At 46.1% G+C, this 18,418-nt stretch overlaps 1 protein-coding gene across 1 annotated transcript in view; it reads left to right on the top strand.

Annotated features, from left to right (window-relative positions):
• PLEKHH3 (pleckstrin homology, MyTH4 and FERM domain containing H3) overlaps positions 1 to 18,418 on the top strand; it is a 264,118-nt gene that overhangs the window by 238,684 nt on the left and 7,016 nt on the right. Inside the window, exons 11-12 of the mRNA XM_069237720.1 lie at positions 3,821 to 4,285; positions 8,105 to 8,296. Coding sequence (XP_069093821.1) covers positions 3,821 to 4,285; positions 8,105 to 8,296 — 657 coding nt within the window. The remainder of the gene's footprint in view (positions 1 to 3,820; positions 4,286 to 8,104; positions 8,297 to 18,418) is intronic.

Below are 18,418 nucleotides of genomic sequence, written 5' to 3'. Positions count from 1 at the left end.
CCATATACCAATACACCCATCGCACAGGAAATACCTAAGGTTTGTATTCAAGGGAATACATTACCAATTCAAGGTACTGCCTTTCGGATTAACTACCGCACCAAGAGTCTTTACCAAGTGTCTAGCGGTAGTCGCTGCACACATAAGAAGGCAGCAAATACATGTGTTCCCATATCTAGACGACTGGCTAATCAAGGCCCCTTCGTTAATACAGTGCTCAAATCACACAAATCATATCATACAAACCCTCTTCAAACTAGGGTTCACCGTCAATTTCACAAAATCCAAAATTCTGCCGCGCAAGGTACAACAATACCTAGGAGCCATAATAGACACATCAAAAGGAGTTGCCACTCCAAGTCCACAAAGAATTCGAAATTTCAACACCATCATACAACGCATGTATCCAACACAAAGAATACACGCAAAGATGGTACTACAACTCCTAGGCATGATGTCTTCATGCATAGCCATTGTCCCAAACGCAAGACTGCACATGAGGCCCTTACAACAGTGCCTAGCATCACAATGGTCACAAGCACAGGGTCACCTTCTAGATCTGGTGTTAATAGACCGCCAAACTTACCTCTCGCTTCTGTGGTGGAACAACATAAATTTAAACAAAGGGCGGCCTTTCCAAGACCCAGTGCCACAATACGTAATAACAACAGATGCTTCCATGACAGGGTGGGGAGTACACCTCGATCAACACAGCATACAAGGACAATGGAACGTACATCAAACAAAACTGCATATAAATCACCTAGAACTTCTAGCAGTTTTTCAAGCACTAAAAGCTTTCCAACCAATCATAGTTCACAAATACATTCTCGTCAAAACAGACAACATGACAACAATGTATTATCTAAACAAGCAAGGGGGGACGCACTCCACGCAGTTAAGCCTGCTAGCACAAAAGATTTGGCGTTGGGCAATTCACAACCAAATTCGCCTAATAGCACAATTTATACCAGGGATCCAAAATCAACTCGCAGACAATCTCTCTAGAGATCACCAACAGGTCCACGAATGGGAAATTCACCCCCAAATCCTGAACACTTATTTCAAACTCTGGGGAACACCTCAGATAGACTTGTTTGCGACAAGGGAGAACGCAAAATGCCAACACTTCGCATCCAGATACCCACACAAACAGTCCCAAGGCAATGCCCTATGGATGAACTGGTCAGGGATATTTGCTTACGCTTTTCCTCCTCTCCCTCTCCTTCCTTACCTGGTAAACAAACTCAGTCAAAACAAACTCAAACTCATATTGATAGCACCAACTTGGGCAAGGCAACCCTGGTACACAACGCTGCTAGACCTATCAGTAGTACCCTGCATCAAATTGCCCAACAGGCCAGATCTGTTGACACAGCACAACCAAAAGATCAGACACCCAGATCCAGCATCGCTGAATCTAGCAATCTGGCTCCTGAAATCCTAGAATTCGGGCACTTACAACTTACCCAAGAATGTATGGAAGTCATAAAACAAGCCAGAAGGCCATCCACCAGGCACTGCTATGCAAGTAAATGGAAGAGGTTTGTTTGCTACTGCCATATTAATCAAATACAACCATTACACACAACTCCAGAACATGTAGTGGGTTACTTGCTTCACTTACAAAAATCTAACCTGGCTTTCTCTTCCATTAAAATACACCTTGCAGCAATATCTGCATACCTGCAGACTACCTATTCAACTTCCCTATATAACATACCAGTCATTAAAGCATTCATGGAGGGCCTTAGGAGAATTATACCACCAAGAACACCTCCTGTTCCTTCATGGAACCTAAATGTTGTCCTAACTAGACTTATGGGTCCACCTTTTGAACCCATGCACTCCTGCGACATACAGTTCCTAACCTGGAAGGTGGCATTTCTCATCGCCATTACTTCCCTAAGAAGAGTAAGCGAGATTCAAGCGTTTACAATACAGGAACCTTTTATACAACTACACAAGAATAAGGTCGTCCTAAGGACCAATCCTAAATTTTTGCCAAAGGTTATTTCACCGTTCCATCTAAATCAAACAGTGGAACTTCCAGTGTTCTTTCCACAGCCAGATACCGTAGCTGAAAGGGCACTACATACATTAGATGTCAAAAGAGCATTGATGTATTACATTGACAGAACAAAAAACATCAGAAAGACTAAACAACTATTTATTGCATTTCAAAAACCTCATGCAGGAAACCCAATATCAAAACAAGGTATAGCCAGATGGATAGTTAAATGCATCCAAATCTGCTACCTTAAAGCTAAACGACAGCTGCCCATTACACCAAGGGCACACTCAACCAGAAAGAAAGGTGCTACCATGGCCTTTCTAGGAAACATCCCAATGCAAGAAATATGTAAGGCAGCCACATGGTCTACGCCTCACACATTCACCAAGCACTACTGTGTAGACGTGTTATCCGCACAACAAGCCACAGTAGGTCAAGCCGTACTAAGAACATTATTTCAGACTACTTCCACTCCTACAGGCTGATCCACCGCTTTTGGGGAGATAACTGCTTACTAGTCTATGCAAAACATGCGTATCTACAGCGACAGATGCCATCGAACTGAAAATGTCACTTACCCAGTGTACATCTGTTCGTGGCATCAGTCGCAGTAGATTCGCATGTGCCCACCCGCCTCCCCGGGAGCCTGTAGCAGTTTGGAAGTTACCTTCAATTATTTATATATGTATCATCCCAACCTTAAATAGGTGCATACTTAGTCACTCCATTGCATGGGCACTATTACTACAATTCAACTCCTACCTCACCCTCTGCGGGGAAAAACAATCGAAGATGGAGTCGACGCCCATGCGCAATGGAGACAAAAGGAGGAGTCACTCGGTCCCGTGACTCGAAAGACTTCTTCGAAGAAAAACAACTTGTAACACTCCGGCCCAACACCAGATGGCGAGCTATTGCAAAACATGCGAATCTACTGCGACTGATGCCACGAACAGATGTACACTGGGTAAGTGACATTTTCATTATGTATTGTATGCAGTTATTTTGGGGATGTGTAAAGATGTACATAGTTGATGAAGTTCTTCTTTAATGAATTTGCAATTGAAAATTTGTAAGGGGGAAGATGTGTAGTGATATGTCAATATACATGGAATGGAATGTGGAAGGGAACGGGGAGGAGAGGCAGAGGAGATCTGGAGGAGTGGGTGAGAAGAGATAGCTGGGAGTTACTTGTACAGATTTTATCTATGTTTACCTGAATAAAACATTCAAGAATACTACGGTCTCATTGATTACTACAATAACCTTCTCATTCTCTTCATCAGCTCAGGCGCCAGCCCTTTGCTCCCACTCACCACCTGCAGAGAGGCGGTGGTAAATGTGAGCACTTAGGTCCATGGGATCTGGAAAAAAAAACACCAGCTTATAGCTTGGAATTCTGGGACCACAGGGATATTCCCCTTTCTGGGGGACTTTAATGCAAAAAATAGATGTAGCCTTACAAGGGGAATACTGGCTAGAATTGTTAATTCCAGTCCTAGTATCTTACCAAGGTGTTTACCCACACCTTCTCTTGACACATCTGTTTTCTCTATATGTTAGATCATTGAACATATCTCCATAGGGAATGGAAGAGCTACTCTTCCATCCTTTAAAGGATAATATGAGTATCATTGAGTTAGATGGGCAAAATAAGTAACAGCTATTGATGCAGTGCTTTTAGACCTGGGTGCGAAAGCTTGATATCACCTTTCAATTACTTTATTCACAAATGTTGGTGCTAGGCTGTTCAGTGTTTTTGGTCTAACCATGCTACTTATTCAACAAAGTTGTTTTCCCTCCTAGGCACATGAAATGGTGGTGCAGGGACATATGGCCACGTCGGAGGAAACCTTGCAATCGCTGGCGGCGCTCAGACTGCAGTTTCTTAACAGTGACTTTTCCACGCATTCACCCTTTCCCAGACTGGAGGAACTCTTCCCCGTGTTGGTGCTACGGTCACGAGTCCTGGCTGCCAGCAAACCAGCGCTGTCCTCTAAGTGCCCAAGCATGAACCTCCGGGCAGGGTTGTTATCAGGGGCACTGCCCAATGGCCTCTGGAACAACTCCCTCGTCAAACAGAAGGCCGAGGAGGACCTCAAGTTTAAAGGACGCTTGAATGAAGAAGGGGCCAATGTTATGTCTGCCATTGTGGACAAGTGGAAGGTTTTGCAAGGAATGGACAGGCAGGAGGCCATGGCAGCCTATGTGGCAATTGTGAAGGAGTGTCCCGGTTTCGGATCCACTCTCTTCGACGTGGACTTTTTCATGGTAATGTGGTCTTTGGTTGCTTTCAGTTGGTGGTGTGAGGAGGATGGAAAATTGCTCAGTAGCTTGAGGTAAAAGGCCATATGAATTTGAGCTGTACTAGCTTATTTAAACTCCCATTTGCAGGTACCAACTAGTTTGAAAGTGTTGAGGGGTTCTGGGAGACTACTGTTGATGCAGCCTCTGCAACACCTCATGGAAAGAAGTGATCATGAAAATACACAAAAACACAAGTGAAGCATATAAAGAGTAGTTAGAATACGGAATACATAAAGAATTTCCTAATTAGTTAACAGGAAGAAACCTACTCTAATGGGAAGTGACAGAGCGATTGCTTGACAGATAGCCGTGACTGATTTCCAAATGACACCTGCAGTCTGGTTTCAGCTCTCAAGTGTCAGGCAAGTGTCCCCCCCCTAGCCAAGAAAAAGGGACAGAAGAAAATATCAGATGAAAAGGATGCAACCATAGCATGTTTAATAAAGTAGATGCACATCCATGGGAGCTGAACACATAGACAATAGAATGTTGAAATGCTGTGTTTAGTAGAGGTGAAGTCATGGATGCTGAAACAAACTAAAGAATCAGGGAAATAACGTTTTTGGGGGAACTTATTGAGGGCACAGGTTGAGATGGTATGAGTTGGTAGGGGAAGGCAAGAAGAGGGTTACTTGGATAGAATTTTAACTTTCATTCCTGATAATAATCGATTTCCCTATACAATGACCCATTACCATGGCTGTCTAGGACCCCTGAATGGATACAAGAAAGAGGGCATTGTTTGAACCCTTACTAGGCTTTTGATAACTAAGCAGCCTTGTTGAACATGGAAGCTCAAAACAACCCTTGTGAAACTGAAAGGAATCCTCCAACAGATGTGACTATATTTTCCATAAAGTTGTTTCAGGCCTAACCAGATACAGGAACTCTTTACAAAGGTACAAGTAACAGGGTAAAGCATGCCTCAGCAAAGCCCAGTCTTACTGATGGACTGCAGGTACAGTCTTCCAGCATATGTGGCTAGAGAGAGGGCAAGAATTCTAGAGTTGCGCCATATAATCACTCAAAGCCACAAACAGCAGTTTGTTGGAATGACCACAACAGCTTTTTTATGATGGTAAATTCATATTTTGTTTACACTCACAATGCAGTTTAATTAGACATAGGGGTCATTCCTACCCTGGCGGTCCGAGACCGCCAGGGTAGGGGACGGAGGAAGCACTGCCAACAGGCTGGCGGTGCTTCTGGGGCTATTCTGACCGCGGCGGTAAAGCCGCGGTCAGAAAAGGGAAGCCGGCGGTTTCCCGCTGCCCCTGTGAATCCTCCACGGCGGCACTGCAAGCAGCGCCGCCATGGGGATTCCGACCCCCTTCTCGCCAGCCTGGTTCTGGCGGTTTTCACCGCCAGAACCAGGCTGGCGGGAACGGGTGTCGTGGGGCCCCTGGGGGCCCCTGCAGTGGCCCTGGCATGGGCACTGCAGGGGCCCCCTAACAGGGCCCCACATTGATTTTCAGTGTCTGCTTGGCTGACACTGAAAATCGCGATGGGTGCAACTGCACCCGTCGCACACCAGCAACTCCGCCGGCTCCATTCGGAGCCGGCTTCCTCGTTGCTGGTGCTTTCCCGCTGGGCGGGCGGGCGGCCTTTTGGCGGTCGCCCGCCAGCCCAGCGGGAAAGTCAGAATGACCGCTGCGGTCTTTTGACCGCGGTACGGTCTTCTGGCGGTTCCCGCCTGGCGGGCGGCAACCGCCGCCCGCCAAAGTAGGAATGGGGGCCATAATAGGATAGCACCATGGTGTAATATTTTGTGTGAACAAATCTGTTCATGAGGTGAGGAGATGGCGTCCTTTGGCTTGAAATGCCTTGCCTAGTAAGTGAACACCCTCAAACTTTCCAGTTTACATACTTTTGCCAGACTAATTCCCATCCTGGATACAGTTGTAAATTTTCGGCTGTTAGAGGCAGGAGTTAATCTTAATCCAGGCTTGAAATTTAGCTGGAATACTCACAAAATTGGTTAGGTGGAATAGGAGACACTTTTTACGTGGTGGAAATATTTCTCCTATGGGTAAAACAGTTGTTTCAAAGTGCATTTTCACTATTGGAAGGTATTTCACATATGTAAATGTACACCTGTTAAAGTTATGCAAATGTAAAAATGCCTTAGCGTGTAAGGAATTTGGAATTCATAACAGAATTTGAGAACTACTTCTGGAAACCCACTCATCAAAGTTTCCCAGGAGTGCTTCTCCTGTCCTTTGTGAAGTCCGAAAATGTCTGAATGTAATTTACCCATTAGTTTACCAGGAGTAAAATTCCAAATTCAGGCTCTGATGAGCAGCCAATATAAAATTTGATTTAGAGAAGCTGCCACCAGTGGACGGCACCAAGGTTCTATTATGGCTGTAGTTTTTAGGTTGAGCGGAAGCATTCAACCTTGTGTATACTTTTAGTATACTTGTTATGGCTTAAAGCAATTAAATTTGTTGGCTGCAGTGTTCTTTAAAAATTCTTGCTCGCTGGTGGCCAGTTCTGCTTTTTCTCCCTTCTTTTTCTATTTCAGAGCAGTGACCAACTACTGTATTATTTCCACTTCGGTTTCTTTATCTGTTGCTGTGAGGGGCTATTTCTGTTATTTCTTTGGTGCTCCCCTCTTACTCTGGGCATTTTAGGCTGGTAGTTTCCTGCGTTTTTATTGGATCATTCCATTCCTCCCATGTCGCTGACATTTGTTTTGGCTTTATTTCAGTGCTGTCCTCATTTACCTCTGGCTTCTAAAATAAGCTTATTTTACAAAAGATATGCCCTTTCCGGTAGAATGTAGCTAAACCTAGAAGAAATGATGTGATACTTGCTTAGTCTCGAGTCTGTCTCTCCAGGGCCCCTCCCTGCCAACACTCAAAGACATTGCACACAGGGCATTGCTTATCTCCTTTATTGGGGGCATAAATCTTCTTGGGCTCCTCTGCTCCTTGAAGTGCAAGGCAAGAATGCTTACACTACTTTTCATTCAGTTAAAATAAAAAGAAAATACTTTTCCAGCCTTATTTTCCAATTTCTGTTGAGACGTTTACACAACGCAAGGTAGTGCAGACATCTCTTCTCTCCTCCAGGGCTTGTGATTTCCGATTTCATTAGCTGCCATTGACCACCAAAACATGGCAGGAAAAGACAAAATTGTGAGATAGGGTTGGCCAATTTATGTGGCAAGAAAAGTCCAGTTCTGAATTTACAATGCCAATAGCTCTAACTCAAGAAAATGTGAGACCTATTGCACTGCAAATGCTTGTTTAGTTTTTGATCAATTGGACCATAACCCAAGGCACTTGCTGGAATGATATGAAACTATGCTAGCATAAAAAAAAGTTGTTGGCGAAGGAGCCTGCTTCTTTTGCATTGTGCAATGCAGAAACTTGATCAGTTAGAAAAATATACATTGTAATATTCCAGATCGAACGCTAAATATCAATAGAGTGCATAGCTTAGTAATCTGCAACAGAACAAGTTTTAAGCTTTCAGGTACAGGTAAGTATCAATTTTGTCTTGTGGGGCACATCAGAAATAGAGACACAGCATTTTAATTCAATGGTGAGTATGTATGTCCAGTCATTTGCATGGGACGAGCTGGATGGGAGCTCATAGTTTGTTTTTTGGTTTTATACACTTACGCATTTCAGGTTCCAACCGCCTGTGGAAAGAACATGTGGATCATTTGCTGAGTGAACAAGACTGGTGTTGTGTGGCATCCCACCAGATAATTATTGTATAGTCCCTCCAGTATTCCTCCCTGAACTCTTTCCTGTCTCTCTCTCTCTCATGCAGAGCTCGGCGGGAAGCTTCTCCCAAAAGCTGTGGCTAGGGGTCAATTCCCAGGCTCTTTCTCTGTATAAACAAGGTGACGTGGAGCCCTTTGACAGCTACTGCTACAATCAGATCTCTTCCTTTGGCGTGTCTGACAGCAGCACTTTTAAGGTCTCAGTTGGAGAAAAAGACCTTATATTTGAGACGTCCAAGGCAAGTATTTATTTTAGGTTATTTTAGATTGTTAGTTTATTTTAGAATATTTTAGACTTTATTAAAATACCCTTAGAAATACAGAAACTTGAGGCCTAAGCAGTTAAAGTTGTTAAGTACTGTAATGGTATATAATACAAGGGAATGTTGGGAAATCTGTAAAAGACATTGAAGGCCTAGACGGCATTATTTGCCATTAGCACCAGGGTTCTAACATAGGAATCCATCTGATCAGCCAGACTGCTTCCTTTGTGGGCTATAACTATTGTTATGGTACTGCTTAGGGAGCATCCTGTGGATTCCATCCTCCTGTGAGTTCATGCTCAGCTTGCACTCCTGATTTCTCTTTAGCTGATGGCAGCAGTGAGTCTGTTATTCTGTTATAACGGAAATGGCCTTCTCTGAGATGCAGCACTGGTAATGCTTCTCTCCTTGTCCTACTGATGAAGTTAAAGCTGCTCTCCCATTTCCACCCCTTTCCCTGCTGATGAGTAAAGGGTTGAATGAAACAAAGCTAGAGAACATAGAAACGGTTTTTTTTTTTAATTTATTTTTTTATCAACCTCTGTTGCAATCATCCGGTATTTCCTCAAGGGATTGAGCTAGCATAGCCTAACTTCAAAGGGAGAGCATATATAGCTGCATCAATGGAACTAGAAAAGAAACAAGGACTGCTCTGCTTCTCATAGAAGCTCCTTTCCTTGGCAGCTGACTTACACATTCATTCAGTGACAAAAAGCCTAAGCAAACTAAGGCTCAGAAAGAAATGTTTTCGGAGCGGAATACTTTGGACTCCAGTAAAGTGAAAAACGAATCCCTCGACGTTGAAAAGACAGATGATCAAAAGGTTGAAGGACTTGCCACACAGATAAAAAAAACACAGCAATGGCTGTGGTGGAAAGCCTAAACCATCTGGCTCAACTTCAACAAAGGACCAAGACCACAGCCTAGGATACACAAGGCCCACTAAACTGTCAATGTTGAAAGGGGAGCACTCCGGGCCTGATTACGACCTTTGCGGAGGGGATTACTCCGTCCCAAAAGTGACGGATATCCCGTCCGTCGTTTTACAAGTTCCTTAGAATATAATGGAACTTGTAATATGACAGGCGGGGTATCCGTCACTTTTGGGACGAGTAATTCCCTACACCAAGGTTGTAATGAGACCCTCATTGTTGAAAGACAAACACACAGACCCTAAGCCAAAATGACAGAGCATCCATTTACGTTGGACCTCTCAAACATACACACACACAGTAGAGCACATACAAGAGGCAGCACAGGACTCAGACAGCAACATGTTGGATCGGGTAGAGGCTGATTCAGAGGAAGAAGTAGAAAAATACCCATCTAGACCATCTCTGCCACACAACTTAAATAGCTAATGATATTTATGGGGTGCAGCTGGACTAAGAAGAGTTGTGCTTCTTCCTAGAAACACTACACTCGTTGTAAAATAAAAAAATATTACCCCCCAATGGCTCCCTAGTGTATTATAAGTAAAGAGCAGCCACAGCACCGAAATAGCACCCCTAGCAGCCACCAGTGATATACGCACCATACTAGACCTTGGAGGCACGGATGCACTCATCCTTCTTGACCTCTCCACTGCGTTTGACACTTTCTCCAGCTCCACCCTCTGCGCCGGACTACACAACACCGGCATCCGCGATAAAGCACTGGATTGGATCAGGTCCTTCCTCACTGGAAGAACACAGAGTGTCAGGCTACTGCCGTTCAAGCCAGAACCCAAAGACACATGCTGCAGAGTGCCCCACGGATCATCACTCAGTCTGACGCTTTTCAACATCTACATGGCTCGCTAGCCAAGATCATCAAACACAGGCGAAACATAGTCTCCTATACCGATGACACCCAACTGATACTCTCCCTGTCTGATGACGCAGCAAAAGCCAAGAGAAATTTCCACAACGGGATGAGAGCAGTCGCCACCTGGATGGAAGCCAGCTGTCTCAAACTCAATGCGGACAAGAAGGAAACCCTCATAATTGGCTTCACCCCTTACGCCCGGAACGAGTCTTGGTGGCCCATGCACTGGGAAACGCTCCCGCTCCCATGGACCACGCACGCAAGGTGGGCATCATCCTGGACTCCTCTCTATCCATGACCTGCCAAGTCAACGCCGTTTCATCGTCATACTTCCAAACCATTCGACTCCTTCGAAAGATTTTCAAGTGGATCGCCTCAGACATGAAGAAGACAGTCAGCCACGCACTTGTCACTGGCAAACTGGACTACAGCAACACACTCTAGGCCAGCGTCACCAAGAAATTACAATCAAGACCACAAAGAATCCAGAATGCAGCAGCCAGATTCATTCTGGACATCCCCCGACATAGCCACATCTCCTCCCCCCTCAGAGAGCTACAATGGCTTACAGTTAACAAGTGCATCACATACAAACTCCTGATCTCCACCTACAAGGCACTACACAAAATAGGACCGGCAGGGAAACAACCTGTTTCAGCCACCAATCTCTTACCCTCCGCTTGTGAAGGTGTATTCTATGAAACTACGTTGTCTTTTCTCTCCTTCTCCACCGACTCTCGAACACTGGGATGGGCTTAAGTATTTCATCAGCCAATACCAGGCTAGGATCTTGAGCTTCTAGCCTATTACAGGCCTTGATACATTTCCCATGCTGATTAAATTTCATCATACCTTTGCTATTGGCTGTGAGCACTAGAGTGCCAAAGCTCTATCCTTCTTACGGTCAGTTAATTTCTAATTATCTGGAAAAAATGACATTAAAAAGTCTTGCCCTTAACGGAAACCAACAAGTCTCGGACATTGGGCGATATGAATTCCACACCCCTGAGTATCTCCAAGGAGTGGACAATTCAGTGGTGGACCCGCTAAGGACCCAGCAATAAGTCCACAAATGGGAACGTCACCTGAGACCTCCACTGCTACTCCCAACAGTGGGGGGAGACTTGACATGGAATTGTTTGCCACCATAGAAAGCACAAAATGCCAAAACGTTGCCTCCAGGTACCACCATCCACAGCCCCTGGGCAATGCTTTGTGGATGAGTTGGTCAGGGATATTTGCATACACATTTCCACCTCTCTCACTCATTCTATATCTTGTCAAGAAACTCAAACGGACATCTCTCATGGTGATTCTATTAGCGCCCACCTGATGCGACAGTCCTGGTTCACGGTACTCCTAGATTTGTCCCTAATGTCTTACAAGAGGCTTCCCAACGTATCAGACCTTGTGATGCACAGCAAGGCCAGGGTCAGGCATCCAAACCCCTTGGCAATCTGGCTCCTGAAGTCGTAGAGTTTGGTTTCTTGCAATTTCCCCCAGAGTGTATGGACATTCTACAGGAGGCAAGATGTCTTACCACAACACCTTGTTATGCAGCTAAGTGGAAATGCTTCATATGCTACTGTATAGCCCAGCACATAGACCCTTGTGCTCCTACCACACAACAGTTAGTATGCAATTTGTTTCACCTACAAAAGTCACATTTAGCATACACTTCCATACGACTGCACCTTCCAGTTCAGATGGACCATCTAAGGAGACTGACAATGAAGGAGACCAGCAGGATGGGTGGTCATAAAACCAACTACTACCCACACAAGCTTTATCCCGCACACCACCCCCAAGCGGCAACATTGCAATGGCAATACCCCAGCGAACAGAGGTAGCCCTTTGGGGCAGGGCAGTGGGACGAAGAGCCCCGCCAAGAGGAGTGGGACAAATTCACAAGTGACTCCTCACAGACACACAAACCCTCCCTCGCACAGTCTTCCCTGCCTCTTTCTTTCCCTCCCCCAATTCTAAACATAGTACAACACAGATACTGCATAGAATTTTTAAGCTTGCCTTAAAAAATAACACCAAGAGCAAGACCTTGCAACAAGGAGGACATGGGTCACTTAGCACGTGAGGTACAGGACCCCCATGACAAAAATGCAGTAGAATTAAGCCCCAAGACTACAAAGAGGATTATCGGTATACTCCACATATTACTTGAACTCAGAACAGGACTACACCCTCATACTTATCCTGGCTCTTTATATACTAAACAAATTCTTGAGCACACAGAATTTCAAGATGGTAGTGTTACAATAAGTCATACCATGTCTACAGCGGGGTATAGAATTTACAAGGTATATTAAATATGCACTTTTCCGTAAGCATAAGTGAGCGTTGGCAAATTAAACAAGTTTGGCATGTCGCAAATTTTTCAAGGAAAACTTTGAGCAAGTGTTAGCTCAGTTACTTAGAGTTACTTTGGGTGACCAACTCTGGCAGGGAGCCAGTCATGGGGACCAGCAAGGCCCACAAAAACAGTTACCTCAAGAGTAGAAGCAGCCTTCAGAAAGTTCCAGGGACTTTTATCCCTCTTTAATAGGTTCTTATGAAAGTAGTCCTGATGCAAAGCATAATGATGTTCGAGGATGCAGTGGATGTGATGCGGTCAGTGGGGGTCTTCCTGCAGCTACTCCTTGGTTCTTGGAGTGGGTGAGGCAGTCCTGGCCACTGGGTTGACATCCCGCGTAGTCCTCTCGGTCTAGGCAGAAGTCTAATCACCACTGCACTACCAGCTGCCCATTAACGCAGCATTGCCAAATCCTTCCCTGAGCAATAACTTGTCTTTTGGGCAACGAATCTGCACTCTGATGAGTCTCCTAGGTCCAGTAGAGTCGGGTGTAACTTTGAGCGTCAGGTCCTGGTCTCCGGTGCTGCATCGCAGCGGTTTGAAGATTCAGGGCTACCAACTTGCTCCTGCATGCTTCCTCAACTGTTGTCGTTCTCTACTACGAACAGGAGGTCAGCCAGCTGACGCTTGGATTCTGTTGCTTTGGCTGGGCTCGGCGAGGACTCCCTCACGAGCATGGCAAAGCAGGCACAGTCCCTCTCCTCTGCTAGTCACCAGGTTCAGCAATTGCAGTCCACACCAGTGCAGCCTATGGCTGGCAGTTCCACGGTGCAGCAGGGCAGTCGTCCTTTCAGTCCACTCTTGATCTAAGTTCGGGTGCCCTTTTATGTTCAGAAAATGCCCTCAGGGTAGAATGCGGTTGGTAATAAAAGGGCTACTAGGTTCTCTCCCTCCTGATGTTGACTTCTGGGACGTATGGCCTCTGGCTATCCCAAGATACACTATTCTTGCCACTTCAAACATGGAGAACCCTTCTCCCGGTGTCCAAAGCTCCCTAGCCCAACCCAGAAGTGTGGATACCAAAGGGGCTACTTGCCTCTGAAAACAATTAGTTTTGCAACTGGTTTACCCTTCCCTGTGTCTAGTACCAGCCTGTCTACCTAGACAGTGGAGCAGACCCTCTCCCAAGTGTTACCCATTTGCCCTTTAAAGGCGACTTCTCCTTGAAGCTCGCATTTTGGGCCAACATGCGTGCGGCTGCCTGCAGGATAGAGGTAACACCTGTCTCTAAGCATGCTTCTGTTGTCTCCTTTCCTGGGAGTCATTACCATGCCTCCCCAAGACGTCAGAGAGCTGTCTTGGTGACAGGCTCCTTGTGCAACCATTCAGGGCACATGAGACTAAAGGGAAAATAGTGACAACTTTGTTAAAGTTGCAAACTACAGCATGTTATATTAATTTTGACTTGAGAATCATGTCAGGCCTAATGTAAAAAAAGTTGTTTGATACCTTGGAGTATCGCCTTTGTTTGTACCTTTCAAGATTTATCACAGCTGAGGGGTCGGCATGTAACCATGTACTCACCAATAGGGCGACCAAGTCTTTCCACAGTAAAAACTACAGTTTCACATCTACTTCCAGAACACTTAAAATACATGTTTGGCTCAGAAATATGCTGAACCCTTCCCTAGGGCTCAGTAGGCCTTCCATTGGGGTTACTTAAAAACATTGCAGAGGTAGGATAGGTTTTGCCGTTGCTGTAAATGGCAAAGTCTGACAAGCAGTTCTAAACTACTCTTTCCTGCTGCAGTGGCAGACTGAGAGATGTTTTTTATGTGTGATATACCCAGGGTGGCACAGCCAGTGCTGCACTCTCTGGTGTGACTCTCTAACTTACATTCCCTGGGTACCATATGCGAGTGACTTATAGGTAAGATAGCCTATGCCAATTGGGGCTAGCCAGTGTAACACACACGTTTTGAGGTCAGAAAGCTGGCACTGAGGTCTGGTTAGCAAGCCTCCATGCATTTTCTGAATCGAAAAACCAGGAATATCCCCCAGACGAATGGTGAAAAGCAACTAACCTTCATTGTGGTATTTCTCATCATCTGAGTGGAAGAACTCAGAAAGGCCATCTGCATTGTCATGGTCAGTCCGATGTCTCTGTTCTACTGTAAAGTTCGTACCCTGCAGGGAAATGGACTGCATCAACAACTTGGGGTTCTCTTCTCTCACCTGCCTGAGCCATCCAAGAGGACTGTGGTCAGTTTGAAGTGCGAAGTGAGTCCCAGACAGGTAGAGTCTCAGCTTCTTCAGAGACCCAACCACACCAAAGGCTTCCCTCTCAGTGGCACTCCCAGCACTGCTTTCTGGGGAAGAGTCACCTGCTAATGAAGGTAACTGCCTGATCCTGGCCAATATCATTCATTTATGATAACACTGCCCCATTCCCATGTTTAGAGGCATCTTTCCGAACAGTAAATTTCCTAACGAGGGTGCCTTCAGGACCAATGCTGAGCACAAGCTTTGCTAAGGGTGTTAAAAGGCTTTTTACACTGTTTAGTCCAGAAAACCTATTCAGGTTGCTTCTTGAAGGTATATTTGGTGAGTAGTGCCACTATGGTACCCTTTCACAAATCTCCTGCAATACCCAGTCAGGCCAAGAAAGGCTCTGACTTGCGTCTGAGTTTTAGGAGTTTCCCAAGCCATGATGGTCTGGATCCTGGGTTGAAAAGGTTGAACATGGCCTCCACAAAATTGGTGTCTCAGGTACACATCAGAGCTTTGCCCTATATGTCACTTACTTGCCTTGATAGTCAGGCCTGCTTGTTGCAGGGCTTAAAGCACACCCTTGAGGTGAACCGGCTTGATCCTTCCAGGTGGAACTGGTTACAGCTATATCAAGATATGTTGCACTGAAACTTTCCAAGCCTGAGAGTACTCTATTCACTTACCTCTGGAATGTGGCAGGTGATTCTTTCAACCCAAAGGGCATCACTTTAAATTGAAAGTGACCTTCAGGTGTGGAAAAAGCAGATCTCTCCTTAGTTCCTAGGGTGATGGCTATCTGCCAACAAAATGTCAGTACAAAAGTGCTCAGATATTTGGGTGCCCCAAAACTGTCAGTGAGCTCATCAGCTCATCGCATGGGGTGTGCATTAGTGTTGGTGGCTGCATTTACGTCTCCTGCAGCCCACACAGAACCACATCTTGGGCCTCCCTCCTTTGGGCTTGAGCTTGACCACCAGAAGTACTGGGCTGGCCTATGGATTACTAGAGGGCTCTACTTCTCCTGTCTCCAATATCTTGGCTGCCTCAGCCTTTTTGCTCGCCTTGACCTGGTCAGGCAATTGTAAACTGTCACCGGTGTCAAGATCATTGATACACTACGTTATCAGACCTGGGAGTCAAAGAAAACAGTCCAGCAAACTGCCTCAGTAAGTGAGAGCAGTCCCTCTGTTGCTATTCTGTTAGGGTGGAGGAGAGAATTACTCCTTCCACACTTCCATCTTGGGCATCAGAGGACAAGAGGTCAGGGAGAGGTTCACTCTCTTCTCTCCATGTTGATGGCGACTGATGGAGGCGAAGAAGGTCTGCCCCGTTGAGGTGCAACTTGAGCCTTTTCACATGGATGACCCTATGAGGGGTCCTGGGGGGTACCCAGGACTTCCAATTAGGTGACTTCCCCTTATTTTCTCTGATGGGTTATGGGCCAGTCCACTTGTCTTGCAGTGCCCTGGGTGCCGCAGGCTCCAAAACCCACACCAACTGTCCTGGTTGGTATTCATCCATGGAGGATGTCTGGTCATACCAGTGCTTCACAAACTCCTGGCTGACCACCAAATTCTTATTCGCCTTCTTTGTATACTCAGCCATCCTGGAGCGAAGGCCAAGCAAATAGTCCACTATGTCTTACTTTGGTTCATTGCGTGACCCCTTTTAACGGTTTCTAACCAAGCTTAGTGAACCCTTGACAGTATCCAAACAGTAGCTCAAAGGGACTAAAGCCAACTCCTGTTTGGGGGACATCCCTTTAGGCGAATAGCAGGCATGGGAGAAAAACATTCCATCTCCTCCAGAGTTTCTCAGGGAAACCCAGGATCTTGTTGAATCTTTCAACTGGACCATTGCCTTGGGGATGATAGGGAGTGGTGTACTCTTCCCACATAGCCTCCCACATAGCCTTTATATAGGCAGACATAAAATTTGTGCCTCTGTCTGAGATCACCTCCTTAGAGAACCCGATCCTGGTGAAGATTCCAGGGACTGCTCTAGCCACTGCCAGAGCAGGGACAGTCATAAGGGGAATTGCCTCTGGACACCTGGTGGCATGGTCCACTTCCACCAGGATAAATCTATTTCCTGAGTCTGTTGGGGATTTAGGTGACCAACAATGTCAACTCCCACCCTCTCAAAGGGAGTGGAAGTGGTATCAAGGGAGATTTTGCATTGCCACCTGCTGTGCCACTGGCCTGGCAGGTGACATATGTGAAAAAAAAACCTTGACCTTTTCAGGCATCTGGGGCTAGTTGGAGTGATTTTACAGCCTCTCCGAGGTCGTCTACCCCAGGTGTCCAGCTAAGGGGATATCTTGGGTCACGTTAATGAGGGACCACTAGGGGCCCTTGCCTCTCTGTACAGGAGGCCTTCCTCTCAGTATACCTTATGGGTTCCAGTGGTATCCCTTTCCTCCTCTCTGACAGCTAACTATCGCAGGTCGTCTAGAGTGGGACATGTCCTGTGTCATTGATTGAGGACCTCTCTGGAGGGACCTCCTGCCCCCTGGACCTCTGCCAAGTCTGGCAGATCTCTTAAGGCAGCAGCTTCTCTTCAGGTGCCAAGCCTTCCCCTGAGTATTGGGCTACTTCTGGCCCTGTGGACCTTGGGATTGTTAGCCTTCCTGCCCCTTCTCTTGACTCTAGGTACCTGGAACATTGTTGCAGCCTAGAGGACCCCTTGACTTTATTATCTCTGGGCACTTGGTGGTCTGGTAGTTACACAAACCCATTCAAGAAGACCCAGCATTGCTGCATGGGTCCTTCTTTCCACTTCTGCCCAAGTAGAGATTTCCAGGTCATTGCCCAACAGACACTCTACTGGGGATGGCAGGGGACACAACCACTTTCTTTGGGCAGTAACTCCCTCCCTCTCGAAGTCAACCACAGCCAAAAAGTGTGACTTTGTGACATTGTCAGCATTAACATTCTTGTGCACTTCTTCTGGTAGGATCTGGTCAGGGGAGACCAGATTTCCCATCACCATGGTTACACTAGCAACTGTATCTGTCAGAGCCTTCACCTCATCCCCATTGCTTTGTGACCACTGTTGGTATATCTCCATTGTTGGAGGCCAGTGAGCCAAAGGTTCAGTGTTCTCCCCACCCATTGACACAAAGGGTGGCCTCTGTGTACCCTTTGGGATCTCAGAGGTTCTTTCTCACCCCATCCCTACACTAAGCAACCCCTTGATCTGGTCACTGGTGGGTCCCTTCTTTATGCACACTGCATCTCCCTTTTTGTGTCCTGGCTGATTACAGGGGCACTTTTCCTGTGGTCACCTCCCAGGGATTTCTGGGGACCTTTTACGAACCCACTCATCAGCTGTCTTGCCCTTAGGGCTAGACAGCTTCAGTCCACCAGATGGTGGCGGATCTTCTCTGAGGGATGATTTGTCGAAATGTGCTCCTTAACAATTAATTTGTAGAGCCCTTTAGATGTGGCTACTTTGTTGCCTTTTGAACAGCCATCTCGTGATTTAACTGAGATGCCAACAAAGTTGGTGCACTCCTACTCAAATCTATTCCTCCAGTTGGCCAGATGCTTCTCTGCATTGGATGACCAATTGACTTGTCCTGCTCTTGGGGCGAGTCTTTAGTTGTTATTTGTTGCAGACTGTTCTCTGTCCTTTGTCCTGTCAGTGGAGATTTTGAAAGGATTTTCTTACTAGGTTTGAGGGGCTTCAGTGGAATTTAAAGCCACCCCACC

Source organism: Pleurodeles waltl, chromosome 6 (assembly GCF_031143425.1).
Source record: "Pleurodeles waltl isolate 20211129_DDA chromosome 6, aPleWal1.hap1.20221129, whole genome shotgun sequence".
NCBI classification, from domain to species: Eukaryota; Metazoa; Chordata; class Amphibia; order Caudata; family Salamandridae; genus Pleurodeles; species Pleurodeles waltl.
This window is presented reverse-complemented; position numbering and strand designations above follow the sequence as displayed.